Source organism: Antechinus flavipes, chromosome 2 (assembly GCF_016432865.1).
Source record: "Antechinus flavipes isolate AdamAnt ecotype Samford, QLD, Australia chromosome 2, AdamAnt_v2, whole genome shotgun sequence".
Taxonomy (NCBI): domain Eukaryota; kingdom Metazoa; phylum Chordata; class Mammalia; order Dasyuromorphia; family Dasyuridae; genus Antechinus; species Antechinus flavipes.
In genome coordinates, this window is record NC_067399.1 from 297,012,766 (window position 1) to 297,032,691 (window position 19,926).

Below are 19,926 nucleotides of genomic sequence, written 5' to 3' on the forward strand. Positions count from 1 at the left end.
TGTGTGTATATATATATAACACGCCTATATTGGATTGCTTACTGTTGGGTTGGGAAGAGGTAAGAAAGGGAGGGAGAAAAAATTAGAACACAAAGTCTTGCAAAAACAAATGTTGGAAACTAGCTTTACATGTATATGAAAAAATAATACTATTAAAAATAAAAGATTAAACAGAAAAAATTTAAAGGATCGTATATATTTAACATTTTAGATTACTTGTTTTCTTGGGAAGGGACTTGGTAAGGGAGAGAGGGAGAAAAATTTGGAACACAAAGTCTTACAAAAATAAATGCTGAAAACTTTACATAAATTTTCTAAACACAAAATACTATTGAGAAAAGAAAAAAATTCTGAAAAATTTTTTTCTACAAGAAAAAAAACTGAAATTTTGTTTATTTTTTTTATTATTTCCCTTCATTCTATTTTTCACGCATTTATCTTTCTCTCTTTTTTCCATTTTGTCCTTCCTCCAAAGTGTTTTGCTTCTGATTACCACCTCCCCCCAATCCTCCCTCCTTTCTATCAGCCCTACCCTTTTCTTATTTCTTATATACCCTGTCCTATTTCCCTGTAGGATAATATAGATTTCCAAATTTGAGTGTGCATGTTATCCCCTTTTAAGCCAGTAAGGTTGAGAGTAAGGTTGAAACAGTATTCCCTACCCTCCCATCTTCTCCATTGTAAAAACTCTTCTGCTTCTCTTTTATGTGAGATGATTTACCGCACTCTATCTCTGCTTTCCCCCTTCTCTCAGTATATCCTTCTTCTCACCCCTTAATTTTATTTATTTTTTAGGTATTATTCCATCATGGCCAATTCACACCAATGACCTTTATATATACTCCTTCTAACTGCCCTAATAATGATAAAATTCTTAGGAGTTAAAAGTATCAACTTCCCATGTAGGAATGCAAACAATTCAACCTAATTGAATTTCTTAAGATTTTTCTATTCTATTTACCTTTTTAATGCTTCTCTTGACTCTTGTATTTGAAAGTCACAGTATCTGTTCATCTATGGTCTTCCCATCAGGAATGCTTGAAATATCACTTTGATTTAGTATTCATTTTTTCTCCTGAAAGATTATCTCAGTTTTACTGGGTGGGTGATTTTTGGTTCTTATTCTAGTCCCTTTGCCCTCTAGAATATCATATCTTAAGTGCTCTGATTCTTTAATATAAGTAACAGGTAAATTTTGTATTAACCTGATTGTGGTTCTACAATATTTGAATTGTTCCTTTCTGGCAGCTTTTTTTCTTGACCTGGTTGCTCTGAAGTTTGGTTATAGTATTTCTGGGAGTTTTCATTTTGGGATCTTTTTCAAAAGGTGATCAGTAGATTTTTTCTGTTTCTATTTTACCCTCTTACCCTAAAATATCAGGGCAGTTTTCCTTAATGGCACCTTCAAATATGATGTCTAGGCTGCTTTTTTGATCATAGCTTTCAGATATAATTCTTAAATTAATTCTCCTTGAGCAGTTTTTGAAGTCAATTGTTTTTCCAATGAGATATTTCACATTTTCTTTAATTTTTTATCTTCAATTTTTTTTTATTATTTCTTGATATCTTATGGAGTCATTAGCTTCCAGGTGCCCAATTCTGATTTTTAAAGAGTTATATTTTTCAGTGAGCTTTTGTACTTGCTTTTTCATTTGGCCAGTTCTGTTTTTTAAGGAATTCTTTTCTTCAGTCTATTTTTGTACTTTTTTTCACATGGCTAATTCTGTTTTTTAAAGAGTTCTTCTCTTCAGAACCGTATATGGGCAATGAAACGGAGTCTTGCACCAAGTACCAGCAAAGGGATTCCTGTAATATCCTTCTGAAACAGTTGTCTAACCACTTTATCATCTATGGGATGAGAATTCTGGAAGATAACGCTATTTATTCAGTTGGACTGTGCTCCACTCTCATCTAATGAGAAAGATCTTTTCTGTCAACTTTGTATGTTGTCTTGGGGTGGAAAAATTGTTTTACTCTATTCTTATGTTATTGGTTCTGCCATTCCAAAATCTGCTTTGAGACAATTATTTTAAAGTTGTTTGGAGTGAAATATTGGAGAAGTCAGGTGAGTCAGGCTAGGGCCTTTACTCCACCATCTTGACTCCACTTCTGTTTAATTTTTGTTTGAATTAACACATTCTTATGCAGCTTTGTTAATATTATAGATTTTTCTATTTCCTTGTATTGTCTTGTCAATTTTTCTTTTAAGAATTTAACTCATGTTATTTATTTTAAAAAGTTAAATTCATATTCAGTATTCCACTAAGTAGCAAAATCATACTCATTTGTTTCATAATTTACTATCTTAGGAATGAATAAAATTTAAAAATCAACTAATCTAATCCCTTATTTTACCGATAATGAAATTTAAGCCTAAGAAGATAATGTGATTAACTGGAGAAGAAGTTTTGGAGCAACAAAGTTCCAGAAATTTAGCCTTTGACTCTCTGAGCCTAAGAGCAGAATGGATAACAGGTATAACTTTAGTCCTGAATTAACCTTCAGAGGAATAAACTAGGCCAGTCAACCAAGATGAAGAAGTAACCAGAAGATTAGTAGCTTTGAACCTGCAGAATCTTTCAAGGACTTATATTGAATGAGTCCTACAGCAGTCACAAAAGCTCAATCTACAGATCCAAACTGGGTGAGGAACTTGAAGAATTCATCATAGAACAAGAGGGCAGTGCACAGATTTTTCCCCAGATCACAATACATTGGGAGTACTGACAACTTACAGGATATCAGACTGAGCTGTGAAAGGAGAGGAAGGACATAAAAAAATAGAATCTCAGGCCAGACATTGCTTCTTCTTCCCCCATAAGTGAGCAGAACCCCTCACAACAATAAGTTCAAAGTCAAGAAATAGACTGTAATGAGCAAACAAACAAGCAAACAAGAACCCAACTTGTAACAGGGATGCTCAGGATACAGACATGGATGACAGTGATATGAAAACACTTACACACAAAGCCTTAAAAGAAAAATGAAGATTGGACATATGCCCAATAAGAATTCTCAGAAGATTTTAAGAGATTTTGTTAAGAGAACAAAAAAGAAAAGAAGATTTAAAAATCAAATAAGAGTGGTAGAGGAAAAATTGGGGAAAGAAATGAGTGCTCCTAGCTTCTTCAGGTGAGATGAGAAACCAAAAGGTCTCTGACAAGGAATTTTCCATCTTCCCCAAAACACTTCTCCTCTACAAGGAATCTGCCACTTCTACTACTACATCCTTGATAGTCTCTTCAAGTGAGAAACTGAGCCAAAAATTCCTGGTGCCTCGTGCCTTCCTTCTTTTACTTAGCACATACTTTATATCCCCTGAGGAAAGGCCAAGGGACTGGGCATCTTCCATGGTTCCTAACGGTCTTCCCCCTACTACTAAGCAATAACTTCAGTCTATACCAGCACCAGCTCACTTCTATTTCCTGCTGCCAGCTTGATCTCCCAATCAGGATGTTAAGAACCTCTAATGCAAAGAGGAACAACCTCTTTGATCTCAAGCCTTTAACTCCTTCTATGTTTATGCTTGGAGGAAAAAGGAAGAGGATTGTGGGGGATAAGGATCCCCTTTCTCCTTCTGTGAGATTCAACTTCTATCTCTTTCTTGTGTCCTTTTCCTGTATAATCTCCACCCATCTAGGGAAGAATGAAGCAGGGCCTCTCCAAATGACCATCTGACTGACTGTGACTCCTACTATTTCATTTTATACTTGTCTTCAGATCAATTTCCAACATTTTTTAGGAAGAATGGTCTTCATGATGAACATTTTCATACCTAGTCATACTCTTCAGATCTCAGCAATTTTGAACCCTGGTAAACCATCACACAAACCCCATTCCTAATCCTGCATCACCTAGTTCCTTAGTACCTCTCTCAATCCTCCCATCCTGAGTTTTCAGCCACAATCATCCAGCCCTTCCACTGTACTTTCTAGAATGTTTATTCCATGGGGAACAAACTTCTCTTCATTCTAAACCTTTTCCTCCTCCACTCCTTTTATGTACTAAATAGTATTAAAACTTTTCTCTACTGAGATGAAACACATTCCTGATCATCCTTTCCAGGACTAGCTGCACTTTCATTCATTCTCCTCAGTTCAGTAGTCAAGGAATAACAATACTCCTTACCTTCTCTTGCCACTTTTAGGTTTTCTTCTTACCTCCATCATTCAGTAACTTCTCTTCCTTTGAGGTTCATGCCTACTAATATCTACTCAATAAAAATAAATAAAAATATAATAGAACATAAGTAATACTAATATGTGGTTTTCTATGTCAGTATATATCCCTATAAGAATCCTTAGGTTGTTTTAATAGCCCATTTCTATTTGAGTTTGACATCATTGCTGTAAAGGTTATCATCAGAAATATAACATTGGAAAAAAGGTGAGCCAGTCATTTAACCAGAGTGAGAAATAACTAATAATGCACATGCATCTTTGGTAATGTTAAGAGGAATAAAGAAAGCCACCTCCTCCTCCCCCAGTATGTTTAGTAGATGATTTACAGAACAATTAAGACAAAAATCACACAGGATGAGAAAGCATTAAATAGATTGCTTTTGGTATTATTACCGATAGTCTCCACATTAATGAGATTATTAATTCATGGAAATATGAAAATTAAAATTCACAACCCTATGAAGTACAAATATTATTATCCCTATTTATTTAGATGAGGAAACTAATGTTTACCTATGTTCACACAACTATAGTAAATATAGTTTATTAGATATCTAAGTCAGAATATTTACCCAGGTCTCCTCTTTCCATGTCTTGTACTCTTTACCTCAAATCACAATGAGGGCCCATAATTTTTGAAATTGCTCAATTAATTTCACTATTTTTGTGTGCTTTACTTTTTGTATTAAAATTGAGGACTTGGATTCTAGATGAAATTATGAGAAGTTAAAAATTTCAAAAATTATTACTCAAGGACTAAAAAAGCAATTTTATAAAGAAAATTATGTATTCCAACCTGTTGTTTCTGCTTATGTAGTCCAACCTTTTTTTAAAATTAAGAAGCTAAGAATAATATTGGTGAAATTATATTTTATTCCCTTAATAGTTTTTTCCCCTAATTCAGTTCAGTTCAATAAACATTTCTTGAGTACCTGTCATGGTTTTTATGAAAGGTATTTTTACTCATTTACAATTATCTTTCAAACATCAATATTTCTAGATGTTGCATTCTATTTCTTCTCAATATATTTTCTTCTGTATGTGATATTGTCATATACTTTAAAATAATTATATTTTGTATGTTTTAAATCTCCTGAAATTTTAGCTTATTTTGGTATAATAAGAACAATTCAAGTGCAGAATTTTTAAAAGATTAAAATTCAATTGAAAAAATCCATTTGGGCTTGAACTTTGTCTTCTGTGGTCAGTTTTAACTAATCTGATTTTTTCAGTAAGAATAATTTTCATTATAAATGCATTTTTAAAATGTACTTTTCCATATTCTCAATCATATAATGCCAATTATATATTTAGACTGAATATAGGCCATCCCTAAAATTATATTTCTCTGAAAGAAACAGCAGTATATAGGCTGAAAAAATAACACCAATTATCAGTCTTATATTAGTGTTTGTACACACTAGATGTAGGAGAAAGCTACCCATATTCAGGTCATTTAGCTATATCTTAAATATAAATTTATGATTCTCCTCCTTACAGATTCTAAATTATATTTGAGACACTTTTTACAAGGAAAACTGATTTAGGAAATTTCGGAATCAAATAATCAATCAATAACAAACATCTATTAAACCAAGCTCAAAGATCCTGGAGATGATAACATTCTTCATTGTGACTTTTCATCCCCTTTTGTTGATCTAATTAAGGGACTTGATTTGAGGAAGGGAAATATTTTTTATTTGAATTTAGGAGCATGCTGAAAATGAAAACTTTTGTTTTGTGTCACTAGTTAATCATGACTATAAATTCTTCAAAGTCATGAATTCCAGAATTAACTGGGGAGACCAAATGAAGTTATTAATTTTTATGATAGCTTTTAATTTTTCCAAATGCATGCAGAAATAGTTTTCAACATTCACCTTTGCAAAATCTTATTCTCCAAATTTTTCTCCCTCCCCTAGACAGCAAGTAATCCAATATAGGTTAAACGTGCAATTCTAAACTTAATTCCATATTCATCATGCTGCACAAGAAAAATCAGATCAAAAGGGGAAAAAAACCACAAGCAAACCAATAACTATGACCAAAAAAAAGAAAAACGGTGAAAATATCATACTTTGATCCACATTGAATATCCATTGTTCACTTTCTGGCTATGGATGGCTCTTTCCATCACAAGTCTATTGGAATTGCCTTGAATCACTTCATTGTTGAAAAGTGCTAAGTCCAGGGGTAGCTAGGTGATGCAGTGGATATAGCACCAGCCCTGAAGTCAGGAGGACCTGAGTTCAAATCCGGTCTCAGACACAACACTTCCTGGCTGTGTGACCCTGGGCAAGTCACTTAACCCCAGTTGCCTCAGCAAAGAAGAAAAGAAAGAAAAAAAGAAAAGAGCCAAGTAGTGCATCACAGCTGATTATCATATGATTTTATTATTGCTGTGTACATTTGGTTCTACTCACTTCACTTTTAGCATCAGTTCATGTAAGTCTTTCCAGGCTTTTCTGAAATTAGTCTGTTTATCATTTCTTACACAATAATAATATTCTATTGCTTGCAAATGCCATAACTTATTCAGTCATTCCCCAACTGATAGGCATCCACTCAATTTCCAGTTCCTTGCCAATTACAAAAAGGGCTGTTAAAAAAATTTTGCACATGTGGGTCCTTTCCTTTTTTTAATAATCTCTTTGGAATACAAAACCAGTAGAGACACCGCTGGATCAAAGGACATGAACAGTTTGATAGCCCTTTGGACATAGTTTCAAATTGATTTCCAACTGAAGTTATTAATTTAATTATATTATTACTTTTGCCCCTTTTCACTTTATGTGAAAAACAGATTATCTTAGTTGTTTTCTCATTTTTTGTGCATTTGATAATTTAATCTTCCTTAATTTTTGCTCACATGTGGACATATATGTGTATGTGGAAATAGTATAAAACTTTGGGTTAAAATATTTATTATTTTAATTTTTATTATGGAAATGATTGTCCTTTTTAATCTTATTTTTAATAATTCTACAAAATGCAATGATTATTGTTTTATAGGCAGTGGACTGGTGGAGTTTAGGTGTTCTTATGTATGAGTTACTTACTGGAGCATCTCCATTTACTGTTGATGGAGAGAAAAATTCCCAAGCTGAAATATCTAGGTAAGTATAATAAAATAAATGTATTGTTTTTCATCGAAACTGATTAAAGTGCCACAAGAAGCAAACTAAAACATAAATCATTTCAAATTTGTTGGAAAAGCTTATTTGGGGGATTTCCATATAGTTAGTACCATTGTATTCAGAAAGAAATATGTGATTTTTATTTATGAAGACTGACTAGTAAAAATTTTGATTGATATATAAGAAATGAACAGAAACAAATAATATAAAAATCAAAATTTTATTCTTGGATAAAATTTACACAGTTGCTTTCTTAACTATCTAAAGAGTTTTATTATTAATTATGCTGAAACAGATTTTTAGGTTGTGTGGAGATAAATAAATGAAAATTGCAACATTGTCAGATACAAAGAAACTGTATCATAAATGATTCCCTTTCTCTCTTTTTTAAAAAAGGTTGGATATGATCTTATTTTTACATGAATTATATTGCTAGAAATCACAGGTCTTAAATCTTAATTATATAATTTAACACTAACTCATTAAATGATTAAATTACTATTTTAGATCAAAGTTTTCTCATTTAAAAAGGTGGTGCTATTTTACATTCATTAAATTATGTGAGAAAACCAGACAAAGATTTGTTTAAATTTAACATGAATAGTTTTTTTAAAAATTATTTTATACCACGTTACCTTAAAATAATACCAAATACTTCTTTTCATTTTAAAGAATTTTGTAACTGAATATTCTTTATTACTTTTGTAATGGCCTAACTTGTAAAAACTAATAAGCTTTAAAATATTAATAGATGTGCATTGTTAATACCAAATATAGAACTTACAACACAGACTAATTCTATCATATTGTTAAATGTTTTGAGGACTTAGATTTTTTATCCATGAACTAATTTTTTTTTCATTTGTATAAGAAAATTCTGATGAGAAACTTGATTTATCATATTAATTAGCAACTTTTTCAGTTTCTAGTCTTGAAGAGCTTTCTAGGCACCAAAAATTTGAATTATTTGCTTTATAGGTCATAGAAGAGAGTTAAATGCAGGTCTTCCTGACTCTGAGACCAGATATCTATTATGCTAATAATAGATAATTAAATGTATATATTTTTTAAAATATGACCATACAAACACTAAAAAAAATAAAAATATAATGAAAGCCATCTTTGAGCTTGGTTTAATAGATGTTTGCTATTGATTGCTCAATTGATTCTGAAACTTCCTAAATCAGTTTTCCTTGTAAAAAGTATCTCAAATATAATTTAGAATTTGTAAGGAGGAGAATCATAAATTTATATTTAAGATATAGCTGACTGACCTGAATATGGGTTGTACCTTTCCCCTACATCTAGTGTGTATAAACACTAACATAAGACTGATAACTAGTGTTATTTTTCAGCCTATATACTGTTGTTTCTTTCAGAGAAGTATAATTTTAGGGATGGCCTATATTCAGACTAAATTTATAAATGGCATTATATGGTTGAGAATATGGAAAAGTAAATTTTTTTTAATACCATTTCTAATGAAAATTATTCTTTCTGAAAAGTAAAAATACATGGTCACTATCCAGAAAAAGCTCGAGATTGTTGAATTATTAATTGATGTCTTATTGTAAACATTGGGTACATAACAAAGACATAGAGGTACGAATAAGGCATATGGATGAGAAATGTAATAGGTATAGTTTCGTTGAATATACAAGGTCCTAACCCAATCTATTCAATCTCTGCATATTTATTCACCTAAAATTCACAAGAGACAAAATAACCAAAAGTATGAATTCATGCACACATGCTAGTCAGGTGAGAGATAAGGCCCAATGTCCATCACTGATGAAGATACCACAGACATTTCTTCTTCCTCATTCATAAGCTTCAATGAGATTGAAAAGTAGTCTAAAAGTTTTATATACATACTTGTTTACATTTCAATAGCCAAATAAAAGTCATAATCAGATAATAAGCTGTTAAAAAACTGAAAATACCAGCATATTATTTGAAGTAGGAGAGAAAGGACCTTCTATTACATATGTCTGGAAGCAATCTTTGAGTTTTCAAATGTTTTAGCACTGAGCAGTGCTTATTATGCATGCTCCAACTATGGAATAAGAGTTCCAAAAATACACAGTGGAATGGGTGAGAAGAAACACAAAAAGAGAATGTTTCAGGTGAATGAGAATGAGAGAATGAGAAATTGGGATTAGGGAGATGCATGCCAATTATTTCTGGCTTTTAAAATGACTTTTTACCAAAAGTAGGCTTAATTTCTATTTGAAAATATTGTGCTAAGCCTCTTATCGAAGTTAGGTTATCCAAAATCTGAAAGCTAGAGAAGATGATGAAATTAAAAAGGATACCTTGATCAGTTATACATTGAATAATATGTTTAGCAATTTTTTTGTAATTCTAAAAATCTGTTTTAAATTATTTTTGTTGCACTTTATAAACATAACATAACGCTAAATTTTCCTCTCAAACTAATCACTCTCATTCTATAGTTTTCTCAACTTAAGTTATACTGAAAACATGTAAATTCTCTACCATGAACCACTAAAATTTTATATTCTTCCCTCCTGAATGGGAAACTCAAAATAATGAAAGCTCTTTCCACCAATGTAGATGATCAATAATTCATCTTTAACTTACAATCTTAACAGTGTCTCATATACACCAAGAAATTTAGTAACTTGCCTGTGGTCACATAGCTAGTATTTGTCAAATATAAACCTTGAAGGCAGGTATTGGTGACTCCAAGAACAAATTTCTTTAGCTACTATATCAAGCTTCTAGAAGTTCGCAAAATCATATAGGCAATATACATGTAAATGTTAAGTATTTTTATACTTCTTTCATTACTGAAATAAAATAACTATATCAAGAATTTCTATTTAAAGATAGAAACATAAATGTCATATGAATATATATAATGAAATTGCAGAATTTGAAGTAATCAATATTGTTTTCTTGCTCACTTAATTTTCTTTTCATATTAAATTCATTTCCAAATGAATTAAAAAAATAGAAAGCACTTTATCAAAGCTAATCAACACCACAACGAAGCTGATTGCATATAGAACACTCCAGACTCATAGCCATCTATCTCTAGTATGATGGAGGAGAAATAGATTTTTCTTTTCTCTTCTAAGTCATTTGATCATTGTATTTGTACAGCATTCAATTTCTTTTTATTTTAAATAACCTATTTCCATTATTATAGTCATTGTGTGGATTTCTCAATTCTGCATATTTCACTTTTCATCAATGTTCATATTATTCTATATTTCTCTTAATTCTTGATATTCAGCTTTCTTCATTTTAACCTGAGATGTCATTGGTAAAGGAAATTTCCAGCTAAGAAACTCCTCTCAATATAAATTGGCACCTGCCCTACAATTTGTAGTCTATTAAGATTTGCCATTGTTTCTTCATATAGCCCAATGTTCATATTATTCTATATTTCTCTTAATTCTTGATATTCAGCTTTCTTCATTTTAACCTGAGATGTCATTGGTAAAGGAAATTTCCAGCTAAGAAACTCCTCTCAATATAAATTGGCACCTGCCCTACAATTTGTAGTCTATTAAGATTTGCCATTGTTTCTTCATATAGCCCAATTTGTTTAGATAGACCTTTGTTTCTAGTTTCTTTGATATTTCAATTAATAACTCGATCACCAAGTATTTATTAAACACTCATTTTGTGTTAGGCACCATGTTCGGTCTTGGAAATACCGATAATACAGATAATAAAGTAATAAGGAAGTACAGATAATAAAATAATCACTATTGACAATGAGCTTATATTCTAATTCACTATTTCATACTTTTAAATTTCTAATGCTTACTATTAAAATTTTAACTATAAGGATTAGAGGAGGGCCTGCTGCCTTTTTATTTTTTAATTTTAATTATTGTCAAGATAGTTTCTTGCTAATAATTATTTGAAAAACAATTACAAATGATTTTCAAGTAATAAAACATTTCAAAATAAAACATATCTTTTGATACTTTATTTTCAGAGTTTTGTTCAAAATGGTTTACTTTCTAATTTTCTTTTTCTTTTGTGTTTTGTCTTCAGATATTGAGAAAGCTTTGTTGATTTTATACATTTATTTGACAAAATATTGTTACAGATCACAAACTGAAATTTTGATTTTGTGAATATGATTACTTTGAACCAGGTCAACCACTGAACCCAATTTTAAAATAAATGAGCATTTATTATATTTATTACAATAAATTAGTATATGATAGTTTGGAAGAAACAGATAATTATGGTTTTAAATAGTTGCACACATGTACTAAAAATGGGAAAGATGTGCTTAAACAAAACAGCTTGATTGGCATTGTCCAAGAAAGCATTATATATATCCATCTATCTATATTACTCATACATAAAATTTTGCTGTAATCTACTGTCCTCCAATTTAATCTCACTGTTTTCTACAGAAGTCCTTGTACTTCCAGAATCCTACAGGGGGGAATGATCTATTTTTTAATGCTTTCATTTCCTCATTTTTTTTCTCCTTGCATTCTGATTTCTAGCATTACCAGTCTACTGAAACTGTTCTTTCAGATTATCAGCAATTTCATCAGCTAACTCTTTTCACATTTTCTCAGTTGTAATTGTCAAACTTTTTGCAGTTTTTGACATCAGTTTCTCCTTCCTCTTAGATATTCATCTCATCTCCTTTAACAATATGCCCCTCTGTCATCCCAACTTTATCATTGTTCAGTCTTTTTGTCTAGACTTATTCCCTACTGCCTACAAACAAGCCCTTGTGAAACAACCCTCATTTGCCTACTTCACTTGATAATCTCATCAATATCGGGATTTTTCATTTTATTTTTCTTACTTTTTTTTGCAACATGATTAACATAGAAATATGTTTTGCATATCTTCACATAGATAATTGGTATCATATTGCTTGTTTTCTCAATGGGTAGAAGAGGGATGGCAAGGAGGAAAAAACTTTGCAATTCAGAATTGTTTTAAATTAATATTTAAAATAAAGGTTTTTTAAATTGCCATCTTGCTTCAGGCAATTCCAATGATCTTGTGATGAAGAGAGCCATCTACGCTCAGAGAACTGTGGGAACTGAGTATGGATCACAACGTAGTATTTTCATTTTTTTCTTATTGTTTGCTTGCTTGCTTTTAGTTTTCTTTACCTTTTTTTTCCTTTTTGATTTCGTTTTTCTTGTGCAGCAAGATAATTGTATAAAAAAATATATATATATATATATATATATATATGTTGGATTTAACATATATTTTACCATGTTTAACATATATTGGATTACTTGCTGTATAGGGAGGAATGGGGGGTAGAGGAGAAGGAGGAAAAAAATTGAAAAACAAGGTTTTGCAAGGGTTAATGTTGAAAAATTATCCATGTGGAGCAGCTAGGTGGTGCAGTGGATAGGGCACCAGCCCTGAAGTCAGGAGACCTGAGTCAAAATCTGGTCTCAGACACTTAACCCTTCCTAGTTGTGTGACCCTGGGCAAGTCACTTAACCCCAATTGCGGAAGGAAGGAAGGAAAGAGAGAAAGAAAGACAAAGAAAAAGAAAGAAAAATTATCCATGCATGTGTTTTGAAAATAAAAAACTTTAATAAAAAAAAAAGAAAAAAATTGCCATCTCTATGCTGATGATTCTCAGATCTACCTAGACTGCCCTCAAATGTCCAGTCTTACATCTCCACTTCCCTTTCAGATATCCAGGACACACCTTAAACTCAATATGTCCAAAATGAACTTATTATTTCCTCCTAAATTCATTCTCTCTCTCTCTCTCTCTCTCTCTCTCTCTCTCTCTCTCTCTCTCTCTCTCTCCTACTTTCCCTATTACTATAGAGGACAACACCATACTCCCAGTGACGCCACCTTGGCTATTTCATATACAAGACTTTTCATCTCCCAGGTATTTTCTCTAGCTATCTCCAGTGCTTGGAATATTCTCCCTTCTCATACGACTTCCCTGACTTCCTTTCATTTTCAACTAAAGTTTTATACATTTTGTACAGGAAGTCTTCCCCAACCTCTCAATTCTAATGCCTTTCCTCTATTAATTATTTTCTGTTTATCCTGTATACATATTTTATTTGTATGTATTTGTTTGCATGTTGTCTCATCTGTTAGACTGTAATTCCTTTAAGGATTTTTTGGAATTTTTGTATTCCCAGCACTTAGCACAGAGCCATGCACATAGTTAGATACTTACTAAAAGTTTATTAATTGATTGATATTCTACCCTTCCTTGGCTCTCATGCAATTTGTATCTTGATGGTTCTCCTATCTGTCTTTTCCTGGATTTTTCTATCCCCTACATCCTAAGGGTAGCATTTTCTAAATGCCTAGTCCTATGCCTTGTTCTCTGCCTTTACTCTTTTCCTTGGAGTTCACAGCAGCTTCTGTGGGTTCACTTATAATATTTACACTAATATGTCTCAAATCTATATATCAGGTTTTAATCTCTCTCTCTCTTGAATTCTAGTCATCCAGCTGCCTGCTGTACATTTCCTCTTGAATATCCCAGCAACATGTCAAATTCCTGCTCAAAACAGAAAAAATTATCCTTTTTCCCAAACCAGATCCTTCTCCAAACATCTCTAAATCTACCATCCTCCTAGTCACTCAAATCATCAAAATCATTTTTGACCTTTCAAACAACCTGCTTTTGCATAGAACACCATGCTAATTCTGATCTGTTTTACCTATGTTCTATTCACATAGTGCCACTCTTGTTCAGGTCCTTACCTCCAAATTGAACTATTATATCCATCTATTTGATCTTCCTACTTCCAGTTTCTCCTCTTTCTAATTCTTCCTCATACAACTATCAAATTAATCTTCCTAAAACAAAAATCTTTCTAGGTCATTGTCCTCCTCAAAAACTTTAAGGGGTTCCCTATTGCTTATAGAACAAATTACAGACTCTTCAGCTTAGCATATAAAACTACTCACAATCTGTTTCCAATCTCCCTTTATATTATATGATATCACATCCCTTGATACATTCATTTTTGCAGACAAACAGAACTCCTAGCCGTTCCTTAACTTGACTTTCCATCTTCCTCTTCTTTGCATTTGTACCCAACTAGAATGTATTACCTCCACACTTGCCCTTTATCTTCATTCAAGGCTCGGTTCTGGGCCACCTCCTTGGTGAAATAAATTCCAGCAAACAATTGCTGGAATATCCCCTGTCAGCTAGTTAAAAAATTCTTCAGGTTAACATTGATAGAACTGCAGGCTCATTCTTGTTCCTTGCCTTAGTGTATTTATCTTCAGACCTTGGCCCAGTCTGGTGGGCTAGAGCTAAATATGATCTGCAATCTAGGGACCATTAGTCAATTGTATGTGTCAAATGTCAGTCAATCTGCAAGTTGTTAAATGCCTATTTTGTGCCAGGCAAAATAGGGGATAGGGATAAAAATACAAAGAATTAAATACTCACAATGAGCTTACATTCTAATGGTGAAGAAATAAATAGAAATAAAAATATATGCAGCATAAATATAAAGTGACCAATACAAATGTCGTTAAATGCAAGGTAATGTGGCAGAGAACATGTTAGTACTTGGGAGAATAGTGCAAAGGGAATTTGCCTCAGGAAAAGGCTTCAAGTAAAATGTGATGCCTATACTGCATCTTAAAAGAAAGTGGGATATTATTTGTGAGGAATAAAAGAAATCTACTTTGGCTGGATCCTAAATCCTAGAGAAGGAGTAATGTCAAATAATCTTGGACAAATGAGTTGCAATCAGATTGTATCAAGCTGTTAAAGCTAAACAGGAGTTTATATTTGATAACAAAGGCAATTGGAAGCTACTGGGTTTGGTTGAATAGGGAGATCACATAATCATGTTTAAGTTAAAGAAAATTGTTTTGGTAGTAGTATGTAGAATAAACCAAAGTGCTGAAAGATTTGAGGGAGGGAAATCAATTGCCTATTGTAAAAATCTAGAGAAGAAGTGATGAAAGTCACATAGCTGCCCCTTATTTCTATTCTGCTTCTTCCCCTGAATAGAGATCTAAGACATCCCCTACAAAGACATGACTGAGCTCCAAGGTTCCATCTGTTCAGCGGCAGGCTGGCTCATGTTCCTGTTCCACACAAGGTATATAGCTTAGGTCTGGTCTGTTGCTGTTGCTGTAAACCATCCCATTCCTTTTCCTGGTTTACAGCCTGGAAGCCATCTTGAAGTCTCTGTATAAGCTTTCTGAAATGTTTTCTCTCCTCCGTGTTCATAGACCTCTGGCTTTTCTCCCTGTAATAATACAAGCTTGAAAAATGATTTACTGTGGTTTCTTCTTGATTCTTCATCATTATTTGGATTGGTGCTCTTCCTTGATCTTTATTGAAATAGTTGTGGGAAAGAAGGAAGGTCTAGTGATTTTTCATATTCTACCATCTTTGCTGGTTTCCTCTACTATTTAGATTTGGTCTTCATTCTAAAAAACATGAAATAAAAATGCAATTCTCTTACTTGTGGAAGAGGTATAGCACCACTAAAATATCTAGTCAAAATTTATTGTGCCATTGTTATGTTCCTTTAATAACTCTTACTACTTGTTTGAAGCCAAGGAGGGGAGTTTAGTTTTGCTGCGTGCCTGCTTAGAAATAGTTAATTGTGGTATTAAAATAGAATAATTATATGCTTTTTTCACCCATTTAGGGGAAATTTTTCATCTAACCCAAGAGATCAAACAACCTGTTTTTTTTTTTTTGGGGGGGGGGTTGTATTCATTTTATGCCATATTTATTATACCTTTGAGCTTTTAATAGTACTTCCCACTCTTTTTTGAATGTAATTTCATAGTTTTTATGTTGTTTTAACCTAGATCTATGATTTCAGGTACTCCTTATTCAAGGCTGGTACTCTATCCATTGCGCCTTCTTGCTATCTCTGTGATTTAATCAGTTTAGATCTCTTAGTTATCTTAGTTAAATTAGTTAGTTAGAGAGATCTCCCTCTACTGATATATGCTATGATTTGTAGTCTTCAGAAGTTATTTGGTCTTGAAAAGTTTAGTGACTTGCCTAAAGTCATATATCTGATGTTAGAGATGGAATTCAAATTCAAGTTTATCTGATTTTGAGATAAGGCTTCTTTGTATTATGCCACATTGTCTCTTTTATCTTTGAATTTTACATAATAATGCATTTTTATTATATTTATTAGTTCATGACTCATACAGAGAAAATATTTTATAGTCCTTAATGCTATAAAGTGACAGAACCTATGTATGTGTGTATTGTGTATGTATATATAAGTAAATATACATACATATACATATATATACAGAGAGAGCTTATTTTGTATCTTAAAAGAAGATGGATTGCCATATGTGAAGAAAAAGGACGTTCATTTTGTCTGGATCCAGTGTCCTAGAGGGGGAACAATATCCAACAAGACCAGACAAATAAATTGAGATCAGATTTCATAAAGCTGTAAAATTTAAGTAGAGGATATATAATGTTTACATATGGATATGTAAAATATAGGATTTGCCCCTCTTATATCATTCAGGAGAATAAAACATTTTCTCTCTATGAAGGATTTTATTCTTTTCTAGTATCAGAAGTCATACATGAGAATAATTCTGACTGCCTTCTTTACTACTTCCTACATTCCAGCTAACCCTGACATTTGATGGCATACAGGTTAAAAAATTAATGGAAGATGAGTATGATTTGTTTTTCCCCCACAATATTTACAAATTAAGCACTAATTTTAGTTGTGATGTATGCTATGATGTTTTTAAATTGAAAGAGATCTTAAACTTGGGCAAATCAATTCTGTACCTTATGTCACTCTATATTTTAATCCAATAATGTATGTTGTTTATAAGTGAGAGAATGGAAAAGAAATGGAAACAACAAACAAGTGCAGACTCCTCTAAGACTTTTGAGTTTAAACAGAAGAAAGGTTTAAAGGTTTAAGGGGATGATAACTTCAAGTATGGGTATTTTGTTTTTAATGAATGGGGAAAGTTGTAAATGATCAATGATAGCAAGGATGGAGTCAGTAGAAAGAAAAAAAATCAAGGTGTATTTACTTTTTCATTTAAGGGTGACACCTTAATTTCCATTCTTGATTTCCTTCCATTTAAGAAACTAATACCTTATGTTTAAACATGTTTCTAAGTAAAGTTTTTCAAGGTCTAATTCAATCTCAAGCATCCTATATATAATGTTTGTTTTCTTGAGAAAATATTTAATTTAGCCATCCACAGTGGGTGCTTTATTTTAATAAGAAATATTTATTTACAGGAGAATATTAAAAAGTGAACCTCCATATCCCCAAGAAATGAGTGCTTTAGCTAAAGATATAATTCAGCATCTTTTGGTGAAAGATCCTAAGAAAAGATTGGGTTGTGGTCCACGAGATGCAGATGAAATCAAAGAGCATCCATTCTTTCAGGTGAAATGAATTCAGTTAATATTTATTGTGGCTTCTGTGTGTATAATGCTATATAAAATTATTGTTCATAATCCTTTCCCTTAATCATTTTTATTTCTATTTTCTTTTAAAGGCATTACAATTCTCATATCATGTTAAAATTTGATGCTATTAAACCATATTAGTTGAATCCAGAAATTAATTTTTTATGTATTCTATATGGAAAAGTGTTCCATATTTTTTACATCACCCTCAGTTTATGTGATATTGTTATCACTTCATCAATTTTTATGCAAGTAAATTTTTTCTTTTACAATAAGGCCTCAAATATGGAGTATTGTGGGATTTTTTCTTAGAAATATCTCAACTAATTCAGAATCTACATATTTCTTGATGGTTTATCTATGGTAGTATAGGATTGAATTTTTTTTAGTTTTTATAGTTGTTTTTAACTATGATTTTTTTAAGATTAATAATTGTAATTACCAATTTAGTTGTTTGTTTTTATCAGTATTGTCCAGAAAAATTCCAGAAGATTGTCATTGACAAGGTTTTTTTTTTAAACTCTTTGTATTATGATACTGACAGGATAAATCCATCAAACTTAGTATACTTCTAAAGATGCTGCATTGTTAGCTTCTAAGCTATTGGTTTCAAAGCATTAACAGCTAGGTAGTACAATAGATAGAGTGTTGGACCTGAAATCAGGAAGTCATGTATTCAAATGTGGTCGCAGACATTTACTAACTCTGTGACCATGAACAAGTTACTTAACCCAATTTCTTCAGTTTCCTCATTTGTAAAATGAGTTGAAGAAGTAAGTGGCAAACCTCTTACTTATATTTGCCCAAAAAATCCCAAATGGGGAGTTGAACAAGACTGCAACACTTGAACAGCAACAATGAAGTATGGCCTTCCAGTGTTTATAATCCAAAGTTACTATCAACTTTTTGATATTTTTTTCCCAAAAAATATCTTGCTATGATATCTGTCCAAAAGAGACATAGGGGAAAAATCATTGAAACCAAGAAAATTTTTTGAGTTTAAAAAAAAAAAAAACTGCTATTATTATTTTTCGGCTCCCAAAATAAATTCCTTGAGTAAGCATCAAGATTCTCTATTCAGAAGAAAACACTTGCTCTAAATTATTTTCAGTTTACATTACAGGCTTAAAAAATGTTGTACTTAAGTAAGTACAAACTTGAAATTACTATAAAGATTACAAAAAAGTAAAAATGTGATTATGAGGATAAACTTTGGCTAAATGATATCAAAATTTTCAAAAGTTATTTTAAGAACTGCTTAGTTTCAAAGATAACCTACATTCTATGATAATAAATAACTAAACACTAAAAATAAAGTGACTTTCTCAGGATACAACTGCAACCTCTGAAATATCATATACCTAGAAAAATTAGTATTTAAATTGGCAATATCATCTCTCTTTTCAAAGATGAAATTGAGCAATTTGATTTAAAAATTAACCTAAATCAGTGAAATTCATTGAATTTCTGAATTGGGAGATGTCCCAACAATTCAGTTCATAACTGAAAAAAAGATTGATTCTCTCTTTGACATTCTTGACAAATAGATGTCCAGGCTTCAAAGATTTCTAATGGAGAAGATTAGTCAAATATATCCTGAACCATACTGCCATAGATTTAGAGTTAGGAAAGACCTCATTTTATAAATTTTAACTAAGAATAAGATAAATGACTTAGGTGCCTTGCCAAACGGGGCCCAACTTAATATCTGGGTGTCTGAGACAGGTTTGAATTCAGCTCTGCTTGGTTCCAGAGGCAGATTAGATGATTTATTGGATGGTGTATTTGCCCTGGAGTCAGGAAGACCTGGATTCAAATCTAGTCTGAGATGCTTACTAATTAATCTTTGTTTATCTGAGTCCACTGAAGAAGGAAATGGCAAACTACTTCAGTATTCTCACTTAAGAAAATCCCATGGACAGGAGTGGAATGCTATGGACCGCAGAGTCATGAAGAGTCAGTCAAACTGAACATCAACAATAACTTTTTGACTCAAGTTTTTCCACAGTACTGTGTAGGCTTGCCTAAGTAACTCATTCTACTTCTGGATAAATAATTGTTAAGAAGTTTTTCTTTACTTCAAATCTTTTTTTCTTTTAATTTCTACATAACACTCATAACTCTAACGTCTGGACCTAAATAGAAAGATTCTGGTCATTATTCCAGGTGACACTCCTTAAGTACTTAAAGATCTTGA

The 19,926-nt window shown here is 32.0% G+C and overlaps 1 protein-coding gene across 1 annotated transcript in view; it reads left to right on the plus strand.

Moving 5' to 3' along the window:
• The window catches only part of RPS6KA5 (ribosomal protein S6 kinase A5), a 204,657-nt gene that overhangs the window by 128,829 nt on the left and 55,902 nt on the right, over positions 1–19,926 (plus strand). Inside the window, exons 7-8 of the mRNA XM_051977407.1 lie at positions 7,194–7,297; positions 17,556–17,706. Coding sequence (XP_051833367.1) covers positions 7,194–7,297; positions 17,556–17,706 — 255 coding nt within the window. The remainder of the gene's footprint in view (positions 1–7,193; positions 7,298–17,555; positions 17,707–19,926) is intronic.